This window comes from Pholcus phalangioides, unplaced genomic scaffold (assembly GCF_987345545.1).
Source record: "Pholcus phalangioides strain wild (caught in Gottingen) unplaced genomic scaffold, Ppha-v1.0 ptg000009l_1, whole genome shotgun sequence".
NCBI classification, from domain to species: Eukaryota; Metazoa; Arthropoda; class Arachnida; order Araneae; family Pholcidae; genus Pholcus; species Pholcus phalangioides.
This window is the reverse complement of record NW_028301602.1, coordinates 56,550,144-56,577,931: the sequence shown is the minus strand read 5'-3', so window position 1 is coordinate 56,577,931 and position 27,788 is coordinate 56,550,144. Positions and strand designations below refer to the sequence as shown.

General features: G+C 34.0%; 1 protein-coding gene across 2 annotated transcripts; it reads left to right on the top strand.

The window, feature by feature from the left end:
- The first annotated feature begins 376 nt into the window (after window positions 1-376).
- Window positions 377-26,900, top strand: LOC149083347 (isoaspartyl peptidase/L-asparaginase). 2 transcript variants are annotated; one of them, XM_089236596.1, is made up of 6 exons: window positions 377-611; window positions 4,788-4,988; window positions 11,657-11,799; window positions 20,307-20,467; window positions 21,531-21,760; window positions 24,286-26,900. In XM_089236596.1, the coding sequence occupies exons 2-6, from the start codon at window positions 4,799-4,801 to the stop codon at window positions 24,504-24,506; spliced, it is 945 nt and encodes a 314-aa protein (XP_089092722.1). In that variant the 5' UTR covers window positions 377-611; window positions 4,788-4,798; the 3' UTR covers window positions 24,507-26,900. The 2 variants fall into 2 exon arrangements, with proteins under 2 accessions (XP_089092722.1, XP_089092721.1); XM_089236595.1 differs by having other exon boundaries at window positions 408-611; window positions 4,642-4,988.
- The last annotated feature ends 888 nt before the right edge of the window (window positions 26,901-27,788 follow it).

The following is a 27,788-nucleotide window of genomic DNA, read 5'->3' as shown; positions in this document are numbered from 1 at the left end:
ATATGAATTGACATCATCATCGTGCTCCCCCAGCAATAATGACCGTGCCCCGCCCAGACTTCTAAGTCTATCTCCGCATATGCCGCCCTGTGCTATAGCCCGCTCTAATTCCCCTCCCCCCCTGTAAATACGCCGATGGGACTAATCTTTATAATTAAAAAGTTGGAAGAGAAAAGTTCAAGAGGGCTTTGTTGAAAATATAGGAAGCAACGGAACATTTTCATACATTGGGAATGATGGTCGAACGCACTTACGCGGGAATATCCCGGGGAATAAGAATCATATGGTCACCACACCCAACACAAGGTTACGAAAACTCAGTCAGCTGGGTGGGCGTTAAGCATGCGATGCTATTAAAATAATTTTTACGGTGGGTTCGTTGAGTGGCAACGGCCGCACAGCTATGGTTGTTTGTCTATCCGAGAAGACGATCGCGATTTTGCTGTGCGCCTCCTTTGCTATCGGGGCTGGATTCGGCTACAAATTGAAGAGTTGGCGGATCAGATACCTCAAGGAGAAGAGGAATTTCTTCGCACGCAAATTACACGGCGTTCAGAATCAACTCGACAACATTGTTCGGAGGTGAAAGCATTGTACGAATCATTCACCATGTATGTACTGAAATATAATTATATCTTCAATTATGTATTCATTAATTTGTTCCAATCGTTCAAAGAAAGATCTCGTCTCTTCGAAAGATTGTCCTTCGTATTAAAAGAAAAGTTTTTTCTTCAATGTATTCGTGAATGTTTAATTACTCCATGCATATGTTTAGAGTTACCATAATATTGATTTCATCATTTACTTTCATTGGTATTATATAGAGGTGTCTGAAAATAACACCTATGATTTGTAGGGTAGTAGAGGACATGTAAATGAACCTCATTCAGATTAGGGAGCTACTACTAAACCACACATGCACCTCGTCCACATTCCTCTGCAGAATTTCTAACGAATTGGCACATGTTGGAATGTGTTTGTAGGTGTTGTGAATCTTACGTGAAGTTTGTGACTGTGCAATGCTTGTTATGTGTATTGCTGCCATCTGCCATCAATTTTTCTGAGTGAAGTGTAATGATTGAATAATTGTACCTGTCGCCAGGGCGGCAGTCATTTCAACTTTTTCCAGGGGGGGGGGATGGCAAAACACATGTACTCGATGTATGTATATATATAGCATTTTTTGTGTATTTTCAAAAGCCAGGGGGGTTCCCCCTTAAATGACAGGCCTGCCTGTCACTCTCTGTGGCAAGACATTTTTGGAATGGGGGAAGGATGGCTTGCGTTCGCGCCTCAAAGTTTGGAATCACCGAAGACCCACCACTGTAGCAACGGTGAACATGGCCCAGACAAGTTCATGGAGAAACAAGCACATGGGTTCATTTACCTGTTTTCTACTGCCTTCAACATTTTGCAGTTTTAACCTATTTTTCAAAGTACAGTGAAACTTCGGTTAGCAGGTAACTTGGTTAATAAGTAATTTTCTTTACAGGCAAAAATGTTGAATAAATTTTGACTTGATTAACAAGCAATGATTCACATTGGGAGCAAAATTTTACACTTTATTTAATCAGTTATATGGAAGTGAAATCAGTTACGTGGAAATGAAAACCATTTACACATGGTACCCTACTTCTAGATCATAGTTTCCCCACCTTTTTCTCCCATCGCCCCTTCAGAAATTTTTCTCCCATTGCCCCCAATGCAATCTAACCCATAGAATCCTATGTCGTACTCATAGCTTCTACTGGCCCCCTTGAACACTCCATCACCTCTCGGGGACATTAACGCCCACGTTGAGAATCACTGCTATAGATCATCGATAGAACCTGGAATGGATGTCATCAAGAAAACCTCAAATTCTGCTTGGAGAAAAATGGGTCGATCGCATTATTTAATGTGATTTTGAAGGTTAATTTCATAAGTAATTGCTACCAGTTATTAAAGAGATTTTTTCATAGGCAACTGGAGTTTAATGAGAACAACATTCAAGAACTAGTGGAGACACATAGCCCAGAATTAATCACAGATGAACTGATGAATCACCATAGCAACAGCTTGTGGATGGGATCTTGTCTGAGAAATAATTAATGTAATTTCTCATTTAAAATGAGATTAGAAAGATGTATAAAATGGGGGGGGGGCATCAAAAGTTTTGTAGAAAAGAATCACCTAAATAAAGATGTAGCAGTAAGAGCAATGCATCTGTCCAATGGCAATGTAATTTCCCATTTCTATGAAATCCTTGGAAGCAGGGTTTAAGCTAGATAAAAAATTCCTTTCGCAAAAATGGGGGGAAAGCTTGCTACAATGCTAATGATTGGATGTTTACTCGTTTCGTATGTCCTGTTTTTTCATCCAAAGTTTCCATTGAAAAATTTCTTGATATTAGAGTGATTTTGATAACGAGCATGTTCATAAAACGAATTATATGCTCATTAATCGAAGTTCCACTCTACTCTGTAAAAATGGTTATCGTTTCTCTCTTTTTTTTGTTTTATTGAAAATCTTGCTGATATCAAAATTTAAATAGCGTTCTTGCTCAACATTTAACTCATGAAATTATTTTTATTTTGTTACTTGAATGAATAATTAATTTATCTTTGCTTTCTGCGCTCACCTATAAGTGAAAATTGAGCTTGTTCAATGTTTTCTTCCTTGAGTATAGCTCAACCAGCTTGAAAAATTCTTCAATTGCTTGAATGTTCGAAGCTTGATAAAAACAATATTATACAACTTATCTAAAATAAAAGATTATCTATGAATGTTTGTATTGATGAGTTGAGATTGTCATGAAAAATTGAGGGCATAATAAACACTTTTTGAGACCTAGGATATATTTTATATATATTTCGAGAGGTAAAATTCCGTATTCAAAAGCCATTTAAATAATACTTAATTACAGAATTTACAGAAATGCTGGAAACACCTTAATGAAGAAATAATTTTACAATTATTAAAAAAAGATAATTTTATAATTGATGAAAAAAATTTATGATTAATAAAAAAATAGCTGCATAACTACTGAAAGAAATAATTTCAGAATTATTGACAGTAATTTCAGAGTTGTTAAAAGTAAAATGAGTCATGGAAAAGAAAATTAAGCATTTGTGAAAAAATTTTATTAATGAAAACATACAATTAATGAAGAAAAATTTCCAAATTATTAGCAAAAATTTCAGAATTGGAAAAAAAACCAGTTGAATCAGTGAAAGAAATTATTTGGAAACGTATAAAAAATTCAAATTTAATGAAAGAAATTTCAGTGAATATAGGTGTTTAATAAACAGTATGACTTGGTGGCCTGCAGGCTTTATGGGTAAGTTTTAATTTGGCCCGCAATATCTGAAAGGTTGAATACCCCTGTCGTAAACAAAGGTTTGACTGTATACTGAGAAATTGAATTTTCTGGATGTTATGCCAAAACTGATATTTGGAAAGAAAAGTGATTTGTCTCCTCCAGGAATCGACCCCAAAACAAGCACGTTGGCAGAACGAATTAAGATAACTAACTTCCACTGTGTAGCCTATCAAACAGGACCCGATTTGAATGATAGGCTAATGTAAAAGTTTATCGCAGCTGGGTAAATGCCTGATATGGGCAACAATATGGTTTCTGATCCTCAACAATGACTTTTAGAATGTTTACTTTGATTACCAAGGTTCTCTAGCAATGCATTTCAGATGTGCATATGCATTTACAATGATTTGCCACTTTAATGCTTCCACTATTAGGTTTAATAGTTTATTCCTTTATATAAATGGTTTGTTACTGTTTTAGTCCTTCCAGTAATTGAAAAAAACCTGGGCAGCGCTGGGTATTATAGCAAGGAGTTTTCCAAAACAAAAAGATCATAAGAAAAAGTAACAGGAAGTGCTTGATTCCATTAAAAAAATAATTTATAGCACTGTGCCATGACATTCATAAATTAAGTACCCTGAGCAGCCAGGTTCAGCACGTAGGATAACATCATTGACATGCGAAGACTTGGAATAAATACAATATTTACTGGAATCTGAAACACTTGATAATCTGTAATATACTTCATTACATATGTAATATATGTCCTTTGTTGCAGAAATACGTAGTTTCTCTTGATAATTGTCACTAATTCTAAAGCGCACTCATTAAAACAAGTTTGATTTCAGTTTGAAAAATATACATTTTAGAGATTAGAGTAAATACAATGATAAATAAACTTGAAATCTCCATTGCTTAGGGGCTGTTCAAGTATTACGTCATCATCGATGGGGGTTTCCGATTTGCTGACTTTTGATGACAAGGGAGGAGGGGGGTTTGGATAATATTTACGTCATCAACCACCCTTTATGAAAATATGAGTTAGGATTCAGAGGGCATAGCTGATGACAAAATTTTGCTGACAAGGGGGGGGGGGGTCAAAAATGACTAAAAATTTGCTTACGTAATATTTGAACGGCCCCTTACTAACTTCTAATAATCTTCATTGCTTACTAACTTCTAATAATCTTCATTGCTAACTAAACATTGATTTAACATTACACGATATTGGAAAAAAAATTAGCACTATAACTTGCTACTTATGCATATTTTTCCTTCTATGCTTGCTTGTTTGTTGCTAACTACTAACATTTTGCGCTTTCTGTGTTTTCTTGATGTAGTGCTCTCTATCGTGACCTTTTGTCCACTGTCATGTCTACGTCTGTGAGGCCTCGGCCGTCTCCTTTGAATTCCCCAAGATCGTCCCCATGTCCTTCTCCTCGTAGCTCTCCCAGATTTTCACGTAAGCATGTTCGTTCACCTACAGTTAAGAAACGGATGATGCCCATCCTCATCGTCCATGGTGGAGCTGCTGCGGTTCCTCCCGACAAACAAACTCTGAAAATAGATGGAGTTAAACGTGCAGTCAATAAAGGATACGATACCCTATTATCACCAAATGGTACAGCACTTGACGCTGTTGAAGCAGCTGTTAAAGTTATGGAAGATGACCCAGTTTTTAATGCAGGTTTGTTTCAACCTCTTTTTTTTTTGCTTTATAACAATCCAACTAATCACTTGTGGATTTTTGAGTTTATTGAATAAGTTATGTGAGAAATAATTAGCCTGTTTAAATTATTGTACCTATACAAAACTATGTAAAATGTTTGTACAGTAAAACCTGTTTTGCAGACATCGGTGGGACAAAAAAATTCTCCCGAAGAAGAGAGGTGAAAGTTATTCAGGGGTTTGAAAAGCATACTTTTATTATAAGGGGGAATTATTATTTTGCTGTAAAAGAGGGGGTGACCGCATCTTTGGGGTATCCTTTATGAGAGGTTTTAGGCTATTGTACTAATAGAACCTGCCAGTGAAATCAATAAAACTAATTGGTAATAACATTTATTTTTTCAAACTATAAATCATTATTCACACACACTCAAATCCTTGTATAAATAAATTGAAGCCTTTGTGAAGAAGTAAACCAATGTGTGTAAACTGAATTTTCATTCAAAAAATATTTATACATGTTTGCATTACATTTTTATAAGTTTTATACAGGTACAAGAGACTTTCATAACTAAAATATCAAGAGACAAAAATAACATTAACAAAAAGAAAATAACATTGCTCCAAAAATGTATATTTAGATATAATGTAAGATGTACACATAAAAGATGTACATACTTGTTTAAATTAGATATTTTGAGGTTGTAGAAATAGAAAATTCAATTTTTCCCATTTTGCCCAAAAAAAACCTGCTCGGGCTGGGTTTTTTACAACCTTCGTTATAACACACTTTGCTCAAAACACACTGTGGATACAAATGACCAAAAAAAAAAAAAGGCCGGGCCAGAATTGAATGCTTCCATTGATGTCCAGCCCTCACGGGCTGTCTTGCAACTTACAAATAACCAAGGGTGGTATGTGAAGTGAAAAAGGTATGAAAAAAATCATGATTTAAAAAAAAAAACAAACAAAAAACTGATTTTTTTTTTGATTCAAATCAATTTTCTTTTTTATTAAAATTGACTCCAAAAATCTGTATGTAACGTGAAAGAATTGACATTGAGCCCAAATTAATCTCGTGGATTAATATTTTTTTGTGTGGAGAAAAGTGTTTTTATTCTTTATTCAAGAACCTCCCTTCCCCATTGAAGTGAATGAGTGGTGGCAACATCACACATGGTGTCTGCATCACACATGGTGCAGACATCTCAATTCACTGGATGTACAACCTAAGGACCATTCAGCATCAACTAAATAAAACAAATTCTATATTGGCAAGATTGCTTCTTGCACAATGGATAGACGTGTTTCTGACTTGCATGATAATGCTTAATAGTTTACACATTTTCATTCTTTCACAGATTTAATGAGTTTTGGTGAAAAACACGAGCAAACTCAAAATTTTAATATGAAAAGTGAATTCTAAGGTCCGATGATATCTATGTTGGTACAACATCTACTATTATTTTTAATCAGCAATTAGGCTTTACACAGAAAATTATTTCTGTTTCTTAATCATGGGAACCCTAGTGCCACATTGCAATGCAATGAATAGTGCAGTTTAGCTAAGTTTAGCTTCCTAGATTTTTTTTTTCAATGTTTTCCATGCACAAAATCTTTAGACAGCAGTTTCCTTTTTGCACTATATCTAGGGATTAAGTTCATCTATATTTACCCCAAAGAAAGATGCTCTATACGTCCTTTAAGACTTGGGGGGAAGGACTGACCCCCAAGTGTCCCCTGAATCACTACGGCCTTGCAAATGAGGCACATTGGTTTATCCTTCACAACCATGAAAAAATATAATTACAACATATTTATTGCATGTTATGTTCAAATTATTTTGCATATGTGAAGGGGGGGGGGGGTTAAAAACGAATTTCTATTATTTATTATTGGAATTCTGAGAACCCCTTGAATGAATTTTTTAAAAACACTGAAATTGAAAACTTCTACGCTACTATTTTTAAATTTGCAGCGTAGCAAAATATTTAAAAAATAATTTAGGTATAACATACTAAAGAAAAAACGAATAATATTTAGTCTCAAACCAACATATTTTCATAACAATCGTTAGGATATCATCCACATATACATGTTTTCTCACAAAAAAAGAATGAGTTTTTTTAATATTCAGAAAATTTCAAATTTCATTGCCACAATAATTATTATACATCATTATGTATCTACAGATGACGCTGTATTGGCGAAAATACGTATTCACGTACGCTTAGTAAATTATTAAACTGCATATATAATTAAAAATTTTTTTTTTTATTTGATGAACTCAAAATTTTCACAAATGTCAAGAAAATTCCTTCGTGAATCAATTTTAGGTAATTTTTCGTATGGATATGGGAAATTTATCGTTAGTTACCATCACTGGGGTGCAGAGTCTATCTAGCGCACTGGGAAAGGCATAACAGACTGCGTGGGACTTTTCTTTACCTGTCCACTGCTACATCCTTACTTATGGAGTGCTCACGTTTTCAGCTCTCGAAGAGCAGTGCCAAAAATATGAGCTGCACTTGTCGTTTAATAGAATCTCTTCCTAAAATTTCTAAATTATTCTCCTGCAAATGGGAACGTTTGGCTTCAGAACATTTTTTCAGTCTAACAGTAGTAAAACCCATGGGATATGTATCAGTTTTTAGACATTAATTAACATTCAGATAACTTAGGGCATCAAACTGATGCCTAGAAATTCTCTTCAGGGAGGCACACACCTTCATTACAAGCTGCCCCTGTTCAAAGGTAAAATACTCGCCCTTCTCTTAGCTTTACTTGAAAGGAAATGAGAGTTGGAATCACAAAGAAACACTGGGAACAGTATTATCATCTCTTGAATGTCTTGTATAGGGAAATGCATGTTCTGAAAATGGCTTTGCTCTACATCATAGATTTCCAATTCCTTCTGGCAGCATGTCACCCAGCAAACAATTTTAAACTTAGATAAGACATAAATAATGAACTAATATTTTAATCCTGCTATTGATTGATTTTTCTTTTTTTGCCAGAGGGCTGTTCAAGTATTATGTCAGCAAATTTTTAGCCATTTCCCCCCTCCACTTATCAGCAAAACTGTGACCCCCCTCTCTTCCTTTGCCAGGAAAATTTCATCTCTGCCCCCATGGGTGGAGATATGGGGGCATTGCCCCCCCCCCCCAGCAGCAAAGGTGGAGTAGACTGATGTGATGTTTATGTGTATATATGAATTGACATCATTGTGCCCCCCAGCAAAGAGGGGCCATTCAAGTATTACGTAAGCAAATTTTTAGCCATTTTTGACCCCCCCCGTCAGCAAAACGCTGACCCCCCTCCCCCCTCTTGTCAGCAAAATTTCGTCATCAGCTCTGCCCCTCTGAATCCTTACTCATATTTTCATAAAGCGTGATCGATGACTTAAGCATTATCCAAACCCCTCTCCCCCCCTTGTCATCAAAAGTCAGCAAATCAGAAACCCCCCCCCCCCCATCGATGATGACATAATACTTTAATGACCCCTAATGACAGTGACTCCCCAGACCTTCAAGTCTATCTCCGCCTATGTCTGCCCCCTACCTCTCAACACATATTGGTGGGATCAGAGATGTACGCCGGGGGGGGGAGGCATTTGGGTTTCCCCTGCCAGATGGTCAAAAATTTATTTTTTTAATGCAAAACATATTTTAGGAAAAATTAAAATTTCAAAAGAAAATACGTTTTTTATATGTTAATGCACTCGATTTCTGTTAATTTCAATCCTATTTGATGTCCAAGAACTCAATTTCTTTTTAAGAAATTCATTGCGACCCACCCTCTATGCCAGCGATTCTTAACCCTTTTTGACTCGCGGAGGCTTTCTAGTCTACTATATGCCTTTGGCGGAGCCATGCCACTTAGGCCTATTTTTTATTTATTGATCAAAGTTACTGATTTATTTATATTTAAAATATTTATAATTATTTTTTTCAAATTTATTGCTTGTTTTTATTTTCCTCGAGTGGCTGTGGAGCTTCGCAGGAGTGCACAAGGAGTCCCAAGTGCTCTGTGGAGCACCGGTTGAGAACTGCTGCTCTAAGCTATATATGGTACAACCCTGGCTAGCGGACCAAATTTTGCCCTGGGATTATCTGATGTGGCATGTTACCTCAAGCGTAATTTTGTAAAAATGAACTAAGCGGCACATTTACAGATTGCGTAGGTGACCTGCGACACAGTTCCAGAACACTTAAGCGACCCATCACACATTTAGAGATCCCTGGATTGACATGTGACACAGTTTTGGAGCACTTAAGCAGCCCCCAGTGCGGCTCTACATCACTCAAGTTACCCACTGCACATTCCCAGATTACTTAAGTGATTCCCGGCGTAATTACAGATTGCTTGAGTGATGCGCGACACAGTTCCAGATCTCTTAAGTGACTCAGACGCATTTCCAAATCGCTTGGATCTTCGAAACATTTAGAGATCATTAAAGTGGCTCTGTAGGGGACTTTTCAATAGGAAGAATGTTAGTTCAGGTGCCCAAAAACTAGCACAAAAGGTTTTTTTTCTTCTCATTTTTAATGCACTGAGTAAGATACCATTAAGAATATTTCATATTTTTATGAAGGTTGGTTGAAGACATAAGCATCGTCCAAACCCCTCTCTCCCCCCATCATTAAAAGTCAGCAAATTGAACCCCCCCCCATCGATGCTGACGTAATACTTGAATGACCCCTTAGTGAGAAGAAGGGCTCATATTGATATCTCGTTCCATTTTATTTAGAATAGTCAATTTTGTTGAATTATACTCATAATTTAATTTTTCTTTCATTGTGGCCATGGAAACTCAAAAAGTTGGATACCCCACCCATCACTCTATTATACTCCAAGATCTTAAAAAATGATTTTTCATGAACCCAATATTCCATTTGCGTGAATGCTATCTCTTTAGCTGTGATACTAATCTATAAAGAACTTTAGAGAATGTTGGTACAGTACGGCTAATCTCAGTACTCTGCTAGCGGAGACAATTAATTTGCAAACATGGTTTCTGATAGGTTTCTATGGAAATTGTTTAATTTGGTCCAGGCTCTGTCTAAAATTGAAAGATAAGTTTTTCTGTAAACATCAAGGTGTGCTACAAAAAAGACAAACTGACTGAAGCCTAACATGAACAGCTTCAAAGTTTGAAAAATGAGAATTTACAGGAAGATATGAAACTGAAGAGGTGAAAAGAGATGAAGAGAACATGAGTTATATAATCGGGCTTGCGTGACAATTTTAAAAAATATTGAAGAACCAAGGCAGAAAAGCCACGAAAAAAATATTTTTATAAAAATTTATGAACCGAGTAGTTCATTTGCCGAGGTATCTCTGCACTATAGATCTTGAAACACATTATTCAGAATGACAAACTCGATAAAATAGAAAGGCAATGTAATGGAGTTAATAAGGATACAAAAGTTTTGAATTTATAGGAATTCACACCAAAAAAAATTAGTTTACTGCATGTATGTGCGCTTCAATGGTTTTACCCTTAGATCTGGGTGCTCACCTGCAGTTGGCATAACAAAATACAACAATTTTTCATATTCCTAACAAAAATAATTTTTTTCTCAGGTAGGAATTGTACAAGATGTTATTTTGACCTCATTCAGTGAAAAATGAAATTTTGTTGAATCTTTGCACTTTGATGATTGAGATGGCCCGATATTTTTTTTTGAAAGACTATATCAAAAACCCATGCAAAATATTTAGATAAAATTGAGTTTTTGTCTGAAGTGATCCCGGATGCAACTAGAGTCACCGATTTGGGAATTCTCATTGACGAGCGACTTAAGTTTTCTGAACATTGTTCAACGGTTGTCAAAAAAGCGAATAGAATGCTTGGTCTCATTTTCAAAAAGGTCTCTTCGCGTTCTCCTAAAGTCATTCTTCCGCTTTTTCGAGGCTTAGTTCGTCCTGGACTGGAGTATGCTGTAAGGTTTTGGAGACCATACCTACAGAGGGACATAGACTTGGTTGAAGGGGTGCAGAGAAGAGCTACGCGTGTCCTTATTGGCACACAGGGCTTGAGTTATGAAGAAAGACTTCATTTTTTGAATATGTTTACATTGGATGAACGCAGGTGTCGAGGAGATATGATCGAAGTGTTCAAAATTTTCAATGGGATGGATAGGATGGACCATGAACTTTTAGTACACCGCCAATCGACTGCTTTTACAAGGGGACACCAGTATCGATTGGTGAGGGACAATGCAAGGTTATGGTGTCGCAGGGAATTTTTCTCCAATAGGGTTGTTAATAAATGGAATAGCTTACCCCCGGAGGTAGTAAATTGTAACACAATTGACACGTTTAAAAAGAAATACGATAAACATGTTGGGGTAAATCGAGAAGCTATCCATTCTTAGAATAAGACAACCATAAGTATTCTTTATGGGCATTGTATAATATTTTATCATGTGTATATATTGTTTGTAATTTGTGTTAATTGCATTTTTAATTGGGTTGCTGTATTTTTGAACATATGACATCCATATTTTTATGGGCATCTTTTTATCAGCCACCTCGTTGGGCATTTTGCCTGTTGTGGCGTTGTATTTGTATTTGTATTTGTGAGAAAATTAGAATATGGCATAACAAAATCTAATAGAAATTTAATAACTGCACACACACACATGTATTTTAATATTTGGTGTCAACTTTTTTCCCTTTCAGGATTTGGTTCATCTCTTTCAATAAATGGCGAAGTAGAAATGGATGCTATCATAATGGAAGGAACGAGAATGAGAGCTGGCGCAGTTGCAGCTGTGACCAAAGTTTCCAATCCTGTTAGTTTGGCAAGAAAGATTATGGAACAGGTTGAAATTTTTATTTCACGCGATAAATACTTACTTTTAAAAATCAATAGCTCAGTATTTTTTGGGGGGGGGGGGAGAATAAATCTTAATATCATCACTGCAATTATATTAATCAAAATGTCCCTGATCACCTGTGCAGCTGTTATTTGTTCATGTTATAGCTACTTTTATAGCATTTGGCTCTCTTTGTAGGGAGAAAGTTGTAGTTATTTGTTCAATTACTTCATTCTTTTGTGATGCTTCCATGAATTATGAAATTGTGCAATTAAGTTATCTTTTTGCCATGACTGGCTATTGTTTCCATTCTGTGAGCAAATTTCCCACGTGTTGGATGATGTCATTAATTTTATATTTTTAAGTATTTTTTTCCTCTTTACCGAATAAAATTTCATTTCTTCAGGAATATTCATGTCAATTTTCAAGTCATTCTGACAATCGTTCTTTTTTTACAGTGTTTTGAAATCAGAACCTTAGTTATAATCACCCTGTATATCGTAAATCATCACTAATTAATCTGCATTATTTATGCTTCATTAAATACATTATATTCACCTAATTTTTACTATAGTTTTTGCAAAATAGCTTCTTAAGTAAACATACTGAAAGTAACTGGAGAAAACATCTTTATATTATAAATATGTATGATTAATAATTAAAAAAAATTTCAAACCTGTGAAGTAATCCATTGAGTTAAGCAAAAATAATTAAATTGAAGAAAACGGTCATGTGAACATTTCAAGAAAAGGCAAGACAGTTTTGAGCAATCCAAAAAAACAAAGAAAAACCATTGCATAGGATAAAAAAAAAAATTCCTATAGAATCCGATCAAAACCTAAGCTCTGGATTCAATTGGAAAAGATTAGGCATATGACCATTATAGAACGTTGGAAAATTCATTCACAGTTGTGAGAAGCGGATCTTATTTCACATTTGGAATTCTGAAGAGAAACGACAATGAACCTTCTACGAACGAAGGAGGGATTAATAATTCATCCAGGTCCACATTGTCAACTGAAAAAAGATGCCTGGTCATTTGATGGCCATTACATTGTGTCCGCAATGCAAGGATGGGTTGCGGTTTGTCAGAAAACACTAAATGCTGCTACCAATGTGACAAAAGCGTCCATCAAAGATGTTCCCTTTTTATCTCGGACATAAAAAAAACCATTGAATTTTCTGCACACATTTTTATGTTAAAAAAATCTGTATGTGTTGCAAATTTGAATTAGTAGTAGAAAATAGAAAATGAAGATAACTATACTTGAGCAATAAAAAATCGTGAGAATATAGGCGATACCAGTTTCCGCTTTTGCTTCTCCCCAAGTGCCAATGTTCCATTTATGGAACATCATGAAAAACAAAGAAAAAATTTTTTTTCTTCAAATTTCAAAGTTGATCTATGTATAGGCATGTAAAAGGACTCCAAATTTCAAAACAATAAGTGATTTTGTTCATAGTTCGGCCTTTAAATGGTTAAATCAATGCTTTAAGAAAAAATCAAGTGGTTTAATTTGTGGTTTTTTTTAATCATGATTTAAATCAAGCTGATTTAAAATGGCTTACACTGCATTATTCATACAAAAGTTTTTAACAGCTGGCTGATGCGGAGATATATTTAGGAAAGAGGGAAAATTCAACTGCCCTTGCGGGAAATCGAGATTGAGATCAGGGGTCTGTCCAGCCGGAATTTGGGTCCGGAAAACGGACCCTTCACAAAATTCCGGGGCTAAAAAACGGACCCTTCACAAAATTTGGAGGATAATAAACGGATCCATCACAAAATTCCAGAAAACGAACCCTTCATGAAAATTACGTCGTAAAAAACGAACTTTTGCGACTGCTGTGCGACAAAATTCTTATCAGTTATGACCCTAGTCGTAATAGAAAGCCATTGATCTATTTTTTTAAGCATGCATTGTTGGCCCAACACCACCACCCCCTCCCCCATAGATGAGTAATCTTATCTATAGAAGTTGTTGGTTGGATACCGGAAAACATGACCTTGAAAAGGCGATCGGAGAAAGAGCGTGACCTTGAGAGGGCTTTCCTTGTTTCTAGTCTTCTGGTTAGGACATCCCGCTGGTTGAAGACGGATTGACCGCGTCCGATATTTTATCGCACAACCTATGCCATTATACAAACGCTTTAGCCCGTGACCTTCGAAAGTAACAAGGCCCCCTCAATCGAAAATGACGTCAGCACTCGTGGGGCATCGCGTCGCTGGACAGGGAAAAATTTTCTCTTTAGCTGTTGGATTTTTTTTTAAGGTTGTGTTTTTGACGGAATATTAACCTCGATGTGTGTGGCTCACTTCCATAAAAACATAGTGAATATTTCTTCAAATACGGATGAAATTTGTGATAGCATATTTCCAATTTAAACCTTGCATCAACACAGGAATTTAATTAAGTTTAATGGGCATTTTAATTAGTTACAATGGCTTTGAGGATGAAACGTACAGTTTGCCTTTATTTTACCGTGTTATATTTCAATCGATAAAATCTTGCTTAGCAACCAGCAAAATCTCAAAAAATGTGCCAACACGGGATCCACTGTTTCTGGATGAAAAGTATTGTATTTGCGTATACGTTAAAATAAATTGGTATAATGAGTTTTCTTTTTCCGACTATATATTTGCCAAGTATATTCAGATATACACCAAACAGCGGTTCTCAACCGGTGCGGGCTCCGCGACCACTCGACGATAATAAAATAAATCAGTAAATTTGATAAACTAACAAAAAAAAGAGGCCTAAAAAGGTACCGCCAATAAATAATATACTAAACAGGGCTCCGCCATAGAAAGTATACACTGAAAAGCGAGTCAGAAAAGGTTGAGAATCGCTGCTATAGAGGATTGAGAAGTGTATAAATGCGAACATTAAAACAATAGTCAGAATATTATATCAGTTTTTGAAAAAACAATATGCATTTTAAAGCTCTCTAAATTATGTTTGAGTAAGTAAACTAAAACACATCAATGATCAGATATAACAAACTTTTTATTTCAAGATAATAAAAGCAAATGTTTGGCACATCTGAAATTTCAAATTTAGAAATTTATTTACTGTTACACACACACAAATAAAATATTATATATACAATATGCACAAAAATCACATTAATTACAAGCAAAAAATACAAGTATTTATAACCGATTACGTAACAGCACCAATGATTAAAGAATCCATCTAGAGCATCTTATTGCGAAATTAAAGTATTTAATTTTCGCTTCTGACTTTTTCTTTCGACTGAAGAATCGTTTCTTTGCTTACAGAAGTTGTTCAAAAATATGTTTGTAGATGACCACAAAATTTTACTTAAAATTTCTGTTGCATTGTGTCCAAAAGAACAAAACTCATCAAACACAAACAGATTTTCATCAGTTATGTATTTCTTTGAAACCTTGAATAGAAGGTTTCGATGGTTTTTGTTTTTCAATAATTCATTTTCTTTATTGCTAAGTAATTTATCAATAATCAGATAACTATATAACACCACATTCACTACTGCAGATGATGGAAAAAGTTTACCACGATCGAATTTCATAATTAAACTGTGAATTTCTTCAAAATCAAATTCTTTATCGACTGTTAATATAGTTTTACAGCTATCGCATTTACTGTTTTTCAAAACTGAGAATACACAGTACCCAGCTATGTATGCCAAAACAGGTAAATATTCATGTGCTTGTTCAATTTCATTTTCTCTTACTTCATCTACTTCAAAATTGGTTATTTCAGATCTTTCATCAATTGAATTTATATCTCCAAAATTATCATTTAAAATTATGTCATTCACAGGGATTGTATATTTTTTTGAAATGATGCCTAGTTTCATATTTGCTCGAATTCTCAGCTTGTTTTCAGATTCAAACAATTGACGAATAGTTATATGATAATGACTGCCTGCCATTTGTCGATATAAGCTGAATCTGAGCTCGAGATTGTCAGTCTGAAATTTTCCTGGAAGGATGTAATCCATATTGAGCTCATTTTTACAATATGATGTTATTTCAATTATAGCATATGTGGTTACTTTTAGTGCCGAAAACCGAACACCTTTACTTTGGGGCCGTTTTTGTAGTTTCCCCTACAATTTACTACTGAACAAGTTTGTGGCATATTTCACAACATATATAACAACTATTAATTTGATGTTTAAACTGGAAATTCATGGAAAAAAATGTTCCTCAACATGCTTTGTGTCGTAGAACTAGAAGGAAAATGTACAGAGTAATGGAGTTTCCTTAACATTATGGCAGAAGAACCTGTTTCTACTAGGGGCAAAGCTTCTTAATACAGCTTTGACTAGGGGTCTTTCCGATCCGGTTAGCCCCAAGGTTGGTGACGTCAGAGGTATGTTGATGGGGATTGAGTTGGCCTTGTCACTCACGTAGGTCACGTTTAGCCCCGCACTTCTCCTCAAATGGTCTTTGAATCACAACCTCTTGTTAGTCGTAAAATCGGCGTAGTTGATGCTTATTGTATAATTGGATTTTTTGTGCACGTTTTTTTTCCTGTATTGCGCTTTCATTTTTGAAAATTTAATATGAAGCGTGGTCGACCACCAACAGGTGGAAATTCAAGGAATAGTGATTACTACATTAAAAAAATACGGCCAACTGACGTTCGGGGACGCAGCTCCATAACATCGTTTTTTAAACGAGGATCTGAAAACGTCACCAAAAAGACGTCAGATACAGATAATTCCAGTTGTGCTAACCCGGAAAAAATTACTGAAACATTGCTTCCTTCATCGGTTTCGAACCACGCTGTCGAAACCTTGGAAACGGCGCGATACATTACCGATTTATCGGAGGCGCCTAAAGACATTACCGATTTATCAGAAGCGCTGAAAGACATTTCGGATTCTTCGAAAGACATTGCCGATTCGTCGGAAGCGGCGGAAGACATTGCCGATTCGTCGGAAGCGGAGGAAGAGATGACCGATTTATCGGAAGTGGCGGAAGACATTGCCGATTCGTCGGAAGCGGCGGAAGAGATGACCGATTTATCGGAAGTGGCGGAAGACAATTCCGTTTCTTCGAAAGACATTACCGATTCGTCGAAAGCGGTGGAAGACATTGCTGATTTATCGGAAGCGCTGAAAGATGCTACGAATTCGTCGGTAGAGCCGGATTTTAAGAAAATTTCATCTACAGAAGCTAGAAAAATGGGTCCAAAAGTACCGAATTTGTTGAACATCGCACGTTTTGAGAAGCTTCACAGTTGGCTATGTTACAGCATTTCTGCATCTGGCTTTCTTTGCAAAATATGTTCTACATTTTTTGATAAGGGACCCTGGATTGACCAAGGGGTGCAATTTGGTGATCACCCAACACGATGTGTCAACAAGCATATATATAGCCAGAAACACAAACAAGCTGTGAGTGCATCAAAAACTAGGAAAATGATAATAAAAATGAAATAAAATAGGAAAATGAGGTTGCTGTTTAATTAGTATTACTTTCACTGCTATTTTGAACGTTTTCACAAAAATAAGGTACATTTTCACAAAAATAAGGTACATTTTCACAAAAACAGGACCCTGTGCAAAAAGTCTGGACAGACCCCTGGAGATATTCATTGCCTTTGTAGTCAAGTGGTCCACGGCGCTCACTCGGCAAGTTAGAGGACATGGGTTAGATTATCTGCAAAGGCAGTTGAATATTCTCTTTCCTAAATATATCTTTGCATCATCCAGCTGTTAAAATCTTAGTACTTAGTATTTTATATTAGCTTTATAAAAATTTACATAAAAGATTAGAAAATTATAAATGAGTAGATGACTTTAAACCAACACTTGACAAATCCCATGTTGCCATGGTGACTAAAAAATTTGTAGTTGCACCTAAAATATTCCAGGCGTTATTACTAAATTTAAGTCAGACATTAATTTAACAACGCAGTACAATCAAGGTTAGCAGGTTTTGGACACATGGTAGTTTTTGACAGTTTAAACTGTTACGTCAAAAATCTCAAATATTGCTTTTCAATATAAAAACTCCCATTTGAAATACACACGTTAATTATTTTAGTCATATTAAATATTTATTTTCTACTCTCTACAGAAATATTTTGGACAATACATATATTTTTTTCTTATAAAATATGCAATTTGAATAAAGCATAGCATAAACGCTGAAGGAAAAACTGTGGAATGATTTGACATTCTCTAATTCAAGATGATTTTTGACCTTCCAAAATTTCTTCAACTGCTTATATATGTTTGCATTGATATAAACCATCTGCTGTCTTTTTTTTTTACAACAGATAAGTGTTTAAAAAAGTTTATTACACCATATATGTAATGTTGATTTCTGTTATTATTAAATTATCTAGATAATCACCAATACTTAAAACGATACTCTTATTGTTCATAACATTGAAATATATCTAGCGATCAAAATACTAAATTGTAGGACTAAAATACCATTTAATTTGGCAATTTTAGCTTGTACATGATGCTTAAGAAATTCCTGTTACTTATCCTTAGTCAAACTTAGTTATTCTTACCTTTGCACTATGATATGGTATATTTACTAGTATTTTTATAATGCAATGGTTTTCCAATTGAAGATGTGCAAAACAAATGCTTTGGGTATTGCTTGTAATGCTTTATAATGCTTGTTGGCTTGAAAATACCTTTTAAAACTCTGTGAATTTATAGACGCTGAGCTAAGAAATTTTTAGGTGAAAATAAATGAGTTTAATTAGTGTATTAACATATTCTGTGTGGGAATTTTTATATGGAATAAAATTTTGGGCAGATCAGTAATGTAAGTCAATCACAGAAAAAACCCTGAATTTTCTAACAGATAAAAAACATTATTCGAGGATTGTGGAAAGGTGTCACATTGCTCTGGGGTGCAGGAAGGAAAAAAGGTTGGGACCATTGTTCTAAGTTTTCATAGTTGAGTTTTTGGAATGTAACAGAGTGGTCAAAATAAGCCTAATTTTTTTCTTTTTTCTCATCCAAAACTGAAATGATTGATAAAAACTATTATATTTTGAAGCATATCTACATGTGCTATCAATCAATGTTGATATAAATTGAAGGGAAAAAAAACTTGATTATTTATGGTAATGATGTAACAGACCTATGGGAAATCACGTTTCGGCTAACAAAAATGATTTCAGAATGAATCATCTTTGTTAACCGACTTTGTACACACTGTAATATTAAAATACACCATATTTATATCATCATTAAATTTGATTGTTAGTATCCTGGCGATAAAAATCTTTGTTACCAGTTTTTTAATATTTATTTAAATAATAAATTGCATAATTAAAATTCAGTATCAAAATCATTTGAATTTACCAGTGTGATATACTTTTATTGATTTATTATTAATAACTTTATTGATTTATTATTAATAACTTTATTGATTTATTATTAATTATTTATATATTAAGTAATTGCAATATTATTCATAATTTTAATTTATTATTTTAATTTTTTTTCTAATTACTAATTTTATTTATAATTGTGATGAATTTTTTAAGAAAATTGATATTTGACTGCCAAATATTTGGTATTCAGCTGTTTGGCCAAATCACTATTCATCCCATCCCTAGTAACTAATATTCGTCATTCAAAATTATGGTGCACATTTTGTGTATAGGTGAAACAGCAGTTTGCGTAACAAAGCATTTGGATCCATAGGCCTATTCTTAGGTTTGGTGATTAGGTTAGGTTTTAGATTTGCAGAGGCATAAATAATGTTTACAATGCTCAGCAAAGAGCTAGAAATGAAAGTGCTTCATTTGTCTAAAACGATTACACTGAGATTGAACAGTAAAATGTAAATAAATCCCTTTAAAAAAAGGATGAATAGCGCAGTAAAACCATCTAGTTCACCTTGACTTATTTACATTGGACCTTGTAATTTACACATTTTGCACTGTGCTTTTGAAAGTGGTCTGGAAAGAGTCATTTCAGAAAAAAAAAATTTAATGAGTCATTTCTGTCATTTTGCTTTAGCTCGAGTCAATCTTATAGGATACTAAAGTAGTGCTATGAATTTTTTATTTTTAATTTTTTAAAAAATGGGGAAAAAATTTTGAGGGATTTAAAAAAAAAATTAATTGGGTACCCACCCCGTCTTACTTTTTAGTTGTACTTTTTCCAATTTTTGGAGTAGAGCCTTGAGATTGAACAAATTTGTTGAGAGAAGCAAGTCTGACTGCTTGTAGATTTGCTCCTCAACTGTTGACATTTGCTCGTACTAAAATCGTAATTTATTCCCCCCACAACTTTGAACTATCCAAAATGTTCAAAGAAACTTTGAGAATTGAATAATAATTTTTAATATTAAAAATGGAACTCAAGGGGGAGTTCAGAAAAGTTTTAATTATCCAAAATTGGAATTGACCAAGCTCTACTGTATATCTGTTGTATAATGATGATCAACATGTAAGATATTCAGTTTCATTTTGTTAAGCTCAGTGCTTCAATGTCAGTTTTATTTGTTGATAACTAATTTTTTTTTTTTTTCACAGAGTGATCATGTCTTATTAACAGGACAAGGTGCTCATCAGTTTGCTCAAATGGTGGGGATACCTATCATCCAGCCACAACAGCTCATCAATAATTGGGCTCAAGATAGACTTCAGCAGTACAAGACATTCAGTAATGCTGTCCATTCAACCATGACTCTACAGTGAGATATATTCTTTGCTTATTCAACCTTTTTCTTTATGATTTAAATTAAACCAATCAGAAACATGCCAAAATAAGAGTTTTTCCCTTCAATTTTTAAAATTACAGTAGAAAGTCCCCTATTCAAATTATCTATATCTGAAAACTCCCGTATCCAGAACAACTAAAATAATTTTTTGCTTATTCATTTCAAAGATATGGGTGGGCTGAAAGGCCCTTTATGCTAGATCAATGATTTAAGAAATGGTGCAAATAGTTTTATGAGTTAATTTTGAAATTTATCAATGCATCAAACAACTTTTCCTTTCACAGCTCTACAGAGATGTTTACTCATATCCCAAATTTTTTTTATCCTAATTGGGTCCAGCCTCCTTTTGTTTCTGAGATGGGAGGTTCTACTGTATCAACACATATTTTTCCATATTCTTAGATGATATACAAAATAATGTTTTAGGGCCAAAGGGGGAATTAAGATGCAGGAATAATTAAGATTTGGAGATGGTGCTAGATTTGAGTAAAAATTATATTTTGTTTACACAAAAAACTTTTTGAAGAGGAATGAATGTCTTTTAAAACGTTGAAATACTTTATCCCCCTTTTGTTTCCAAAAATTAGAACATACTGAAAGTAGTTTAAAACAATTGAAACATCTGAATAAAAATTGAATCTGAATATGTGGATATTTTCATGCAAGCAGACATTAACTTGATCAAAGATTAGTTTGGAGACTGAAATTTTGTTTTTTATCAAAAGTTTGCCTATACCCAAAAAAATACCAATGCTGCTGTGCAATTCACATAGGCAAAATATTTCTAAAATTTTTTGCTATTATCTTGATTTTTTTCATTATTATAAATATTTAATTTTTTTTTCTCGAAAGAAGAGCTTTTACAATATTCAAGATATGCTTTTGAACTTTTTATCTGTTATGAAAGTGTAATGAAGATCTGAGGTTTGAAGCTTGAACGTTAAGATACTGTTGATCATGTTAGGTGTGTTTGTCTTTGTCCTTTTTTTTTGCAGTAAATTTTTGTTCATTTTTCCTTGCTAATTTTTTTATGTAGTGATCATGACACAGTTGGAGCAGTTGCAGTTGATTCTGCTGGGCATGTAGCTTGTGCAACTTCCACTGGCGGCATCACAGGAAAGAGACATGGTAGAGTGGGTGACAGTCCAATTGTTGGTGCTGGTGGATTTGCTGATGATTTTGTTGGTGCTGTATCCACAACAGGTCATGGAGAGACCATCATGAGGGTTTGCTTGTCTCGTCATATCACTGGTCTTATGCAACAAGGTGAGCTTCGATTCTTTATCAATGAAGCAAGTATACGAGATATATTATCTAGTAAATCAGTAACGTAGTAACTAGTAAGCACAGAATTTCCTTGAATGTAAGTTTTGATATTTCCTAGCTTTGTTTGCTTTCAATTTGAGATAAAATATTACAAGCATATAGAATAAGTTGTTAATTACAATGAAAGTCTGTTATAACAAGAATCTCGCTATTATAAGGGATTTGCAAGTGATTGTTAAAGAACTAATGCTAATGATACAAAAAATATTTTTTGTTTAGCTAGTTGCAAATTTGGAAACTTTTGTTAAAATGTCAAAAAATTCTTAAAAATGCCAGTTTTTCCTTTCTATCTTTTAAGAATTGAACAAAGGGATGAATTGCTAATCACTAATCACACGTAGTACTTGAGAAAATATTTCTGAGATATTTTTAATAAAAGATAAGCACAGTAGAGTCATATTTTTACCCCCTTTTCCTATTCTTAGGCTTCACCATTATACGCCCGGGACATGTGATTTTCAACCTTTGTTACTTCCAGTGACTGACAGATCACAGTCATCTTTCACTGCCAGTGTTTACTTGACAGGAACTTATGGCGTTTCTTAACAGTCAGACAAATTGTGTTAAAAAAAAAAATACAAGGCCACAACAGGCAAAATGCCAAACGAGGTGGCGAAAATCAGTTAGCGGAAATATGTTAAGGAGTCCATAAAGTCATGGAGTTGAGCAATGAAATAATATTGTAATTGAAAAGTTTAATTGTTCGATCGATCCAGTCTTTTCAACAATATGAAATTCTGCGCAAAACACATAAAAGAATGAACTTGAGCAAAAACTACAAGTTTACGTCACTTATAATTTTCAACTTATAATTTTACGATTGGCATCCTGTTTATTCACAAGTATCAGAGAAAAATGATCTAAAAGACAATTATTGATTGCTGGTAAATAATTATAAACTACTTGACAGCAAAAAATTTAAATTCACTCATAAGGAGAAGTCAGTTATAATGACAACTTTCCCAAGATTGTGAGCTGTTATTATAACAGACTTTTATTGCAGTTTTTGAAATCAAATTTCATTTTATACCAAGAATTGAGTTCTTTTTGAAAGCTTAAAAGCGATCTTTTGTTTATACAATTGACCCTCCATATTTGCGGTATTTATATTCGCAGTTTCCTTATTCGTGTTTTTTTTTCTTTATTGGAAAATTTTTTTGGCAACATGCACAAATTGTCATTCATGTGTTTTGCTTACAAAATTTGAGTTGTGCTTGTTTAGGATAACTCATTTTTGGAGGACTTGCTAATGCTATTACTGTCATCACTAGAACCGTGGCAACTCTTACGAGAGACAGTCACCTTGGGTCTACGCCTGAGTGATGTGGTGGTAAGATGCTCCTTTACCACTGTGAAGGTTGTTGTTATGGTCCCGGGTTCGAACCTAAGGGAGGAATATGGCATTTCCCCAACGACAAACTTGGGGCGGCCACCGATGGACAGCGCCTTCATGTCCAACCTATTTCATTAATGGCAGTAAATTGCAATATAGCGATATGGCCAGAGTTATTGTTTGGTGAAGTAGTAGTCACCTTGGGTTGGATTAACATTCCGCCAGAATGTGCACTCCAGGACACAACCAGTTTTACAGAGTCAACTAAAGAGATTGTAAAAGACATTGTCATGTTAGCAAAACGGGTGGAGAAGGGTTCAATGATATGGATGTAGAAGAAGTCGAACAGCTAATTAATAGCAATTCAGAGGCATTGACCAGGGGGGAATTAATACAGTTGACTGCTCCCGAAACTGAAGCAGTACCAGATGAAGGAGATTAAGATAAAGAAGTGGAAGACAACTTCATCATGAGTAACACAGTGAAAGGGCTTTGCAAGTTCAAATCAGCAATAGATTATTTTCGTGACATAGATCCCTCCATGTTACGTTCTTCACATGTAGAAAAATTGGTAGAGGAAGCCTTGTCAACAGATTCCAATATACATGATATGAAGAAGAGAAGAAATGGCAAACTGAAATCATAATGTTCTTTCAGAAAACATCACCCTCTTTTACATTCTCTTCTACCCTCTGCATCACCCTGCTCTTCTCACGATGTTCAATAAACAAGATATATAAAAAATGGCCTATGGTTTTGGTTATTCATAGATTTCCCATATTTGCGGCCACCCCCGGAACGTAACCCAGCGAATACGGGGGCTGACTAGTGTATAAAATTATATTCATGATATATTTTAGCCTCATGTTCAGTTGCTTATTGTACTTAATATTGAAAATATCTAAACATGTTGTTACATTTGTGAGTATTTGTTTTTAATTTAAAAATTGTTTTAATTTTTAACATTGCGAAATACATTACCCCATAGTGTTTAATTATCTGCTTTCTTGGGATGAGGAGACATACTTTACCTTTCATGAACAAGTTCAGATTGATAATGAACTTCTGAAATTGTACAGAATTGAATGATTTTAATTTCATTTTCATGGTAGTTTGTCTTTTTGATCTGCAGGTATGCCCACACACGATGCGGTTATAGCTGGACTTGAGTATATGAAGAATCGTGTTCAAGGTCATGGGGGTGCCATCTGTGTGAGTAACAGTGGAGAAATTGGCATACATTTCACGACGGAGCAGATGGCATGGGCATATCGAAAAGGGAATATGCTACATTATGGCATTCACCCTAATGAAGATGTATCAGATGTGGTGCAGATAGAATGTTCCCCTTGAGATTTCAGTATGAATTTATTATTATGAATGAGGTAAAAAAAGAAAGAAACAATCTCTCATCTCATGTTGAAGATAAAATCGTTTTCTGATTCTTCTATTTGTTCAACAAATATAAAGTGGAGTAAAAGGAAAAAAATAAGCTTGGTTACAAGTAGAAATTGTGTTGTGTGGTAGAGAGTCACATCTGTTAAATTGTGATCAGTATATCATTCTCTATGAAATTATGAAATGTATGGCGTTTATGCGTTAAGAAGTACCAAAGATTTCTCATAAAAGTTTTGTTTATTCAATTGAAAGTTTTATTTGTTGAGATTATATGCTTAATTACTTATTTTTTTTGAATGAATCATTGGACTTGTGATTGTAAGGAATGCCAAATGTATAATGTGCTTGGCCTTAATGTTGGTGAGCTTTCGAGATCTAAAGTATAAATTGCTATCAGATACATTATATATCTTTCAATAATCCCTGTACATATGAATAATCATTACACATGAGATACCAGTTGAAAAGAGTGCATTATTTTGTTTATAGCAGCTCAATCAACGTAACCAGAATTTCCATTTTGTTATGAAATTAGCCACTTGTAACAAATATGAAACAGTATTCTGAAAAATGGTCATAATATGTTTGGAAAAATTTAAATAGATAGCCACGAGATGATAAAAATCTATTGCAATTTCCTATAACATTTTTTGTCTAAATTTAAACAGAATTCATTATTATAATATTGTCAGTAGATTTTGAATACATTACCTGTAATGTAAACCTGATTTAGGGTTTTTTAAATTTCCTTTCACATGCGTAATTTTTTCCACCTTTAATTACTACTATGGCAGGAATAGAGTTTTAATGATGTCATATTCATTGATGGTTTACATATTCCTAAAGTAAAGCTGAATTATCAGAATATTTGTGATTTATTTATTTTTCAAATCATATAATATTATATATTTTAATCAGCTAATCAACTGATCAAATGCTAATTATCAGGAAGTGAGTGTGCTGAACGAATGCTATCGATTGGTCCCAATATTCATGGATGCAAGAGGTTTAGATGAGTTTTACAAAATGAAATCTATAGTTTTATTCATGGAGGAAAAACTGAGTGAATATTTGTGTTGAGCAATTGTATAGAGTTTCTCAAGAAAAAGTCTCAAATTTTGTCTTAATAACCCTAAATGACCTAAAAAAATGTATTTGGGATGTCTTGCGAAATTACTCTGTTATTTCAGATAATTTTTGCATTCAAATGTCATTGTAGCATTGATTTGAATTTTTTTTTGCAAGTTGTTACTGTAAAATTATTAATATTGTTTTTTGAAAGCTTGGTATATGTGACCCTCATTAAGTCAATGGCTCTGATACTTTTCTTCCAGTTGGTCTAAGATTGACAAATTTACGTATGTGTGATGTAACAATTTCAATATTTGTGGGCTTCCTTCTCTTCTCTTAGACAATGGTATTGCATGATGTAGAGGTACATGTTAATCTTGAATTTTTACCATACAATATTTTTCTTATGGTAAGATTTAATGTAAGATTCCATGGATTTTTTTTTGAATATATGCAAATTTTTCTTTATGCAAGTTAATAAAATTTTTAATGTTTAATAAGTTAAATAAGTAATGTTTGTTAAGTTAATAAAATTTGCAATATAGTATGTATGCCACAACAGACAAAATGCTCAACAAGATAGCTGAAAAAAGATGCCTATTAAAAATGTGGATTTCAAAATATATTCTAAACTGTATCAAAAATAAAGCAACCCAATAAGAAGAAAAAGTAATAATTGTGCTAAAATATAATACAATTTCACTTTCTTTTTTCTTTTACTCAATATGTTCGAGACAAACTTCTAAATAAAATAAGAATTTTTTTTGCCACTATATTTCAATATCATCTTTAATTTAGGGCTGGGAATCGATTTAAAATTTTTTAACTGTTTAATCAATATTTTTTGATCGACTGATTAATCAATATTTTTTGATCGACTGATTAATCAATATTTTTTGATCGACTGATTAATCAATATTTTTTGATCGACTGATTAATCAATATTTTTTGATCGACTGATTAATCAAATATTTTTCATAACTATTTAATATTAACTGATGCTGTAGATATTTTATTAATTTCATGCTCCTAATCACTAGATAGCAAATGAAGAAATTAGGGCTGTCTGCTTGAAGCAATTTAATATGCTGAACATAATTTGTCAAAACCTGGAATTTCTTCATTTGCCATTTGCATCTTCTCGGTTTTTGAAAACTGTTATTGTAGGGTAGTCACTTTTTTTCAAAACTACTTTGGATCATACTCTTGCTTGTTTTCCTATGTAGAAACTCCTCCCAAATGGTACTTGTAAAGAGTAGCTGATGCTTCCAAGAATACAAAAAAAAAAAAAAAAAAAAACCTGATGTCCATAGTGGAGACACAAATTTTGGTCTTGTCTTCTGAAATTTCAGTTAAACTCAGTTTGAAACTGAAATAATCAGTTTTCACTGAATCGACTTGTGTTTCTCCATGCTGAAAAATTTGATCAAGATATATTGATTCAAATATTTTCACTTATCCAAAATGTTCACTATATAGCTATAAGTCATGGGACACTTTCTTTGGGGTTCAGAGATTTTTTTAAATTCATAGAAAAATATTAGATCAATTGTTCTGAAATTTTGGTCATATAAACCCTATGTGTGTACTCACAATTTGTAGGGAAAATTTAGCCACGAGTGCATTTAGGGGACATGAAAAATTAAGTAAGAAAAAAGGATTTTTGACCAACCCTATATCAAAAAGTTGCATATCATTTTTAACTTGCACAAAATATTTTACCTGTTATTTCCAATGTGTATTTTGATGAAAATTTCACTCATTTTCACAAAAAATTTTCATTGCATGTTTTTTTGCTTATAACAAATGGAGTTTTCTGTTGAATTTTACAAAACATACAGAAAGTTGGACACAGTAGCCCAGGTTGATGAGATACTCGACTAAAGTACTAAAGGATGTGTTATATCAGGGCCATAACTAGGGGGGGGGGGCAGAGAGGCAACTGCCCCTGGTGGCAAAATTTAGGGAGCAGCAGTTTTTAGGTGAGAACAAAGAACACCATTACAAGATTGTAAAATTTTAAAGCTGTGGGGGCAGCAAAAACCCTAGTTATGGCTGTGTGTTGTAAGTTTGATACCTGGTTCGTCCTTGTCAGAAACTTTCCTGGCATGGGTACAACAGAAAAAGTTTGTTACACTACGGGGGTCACACACCAACTTCTCGGCA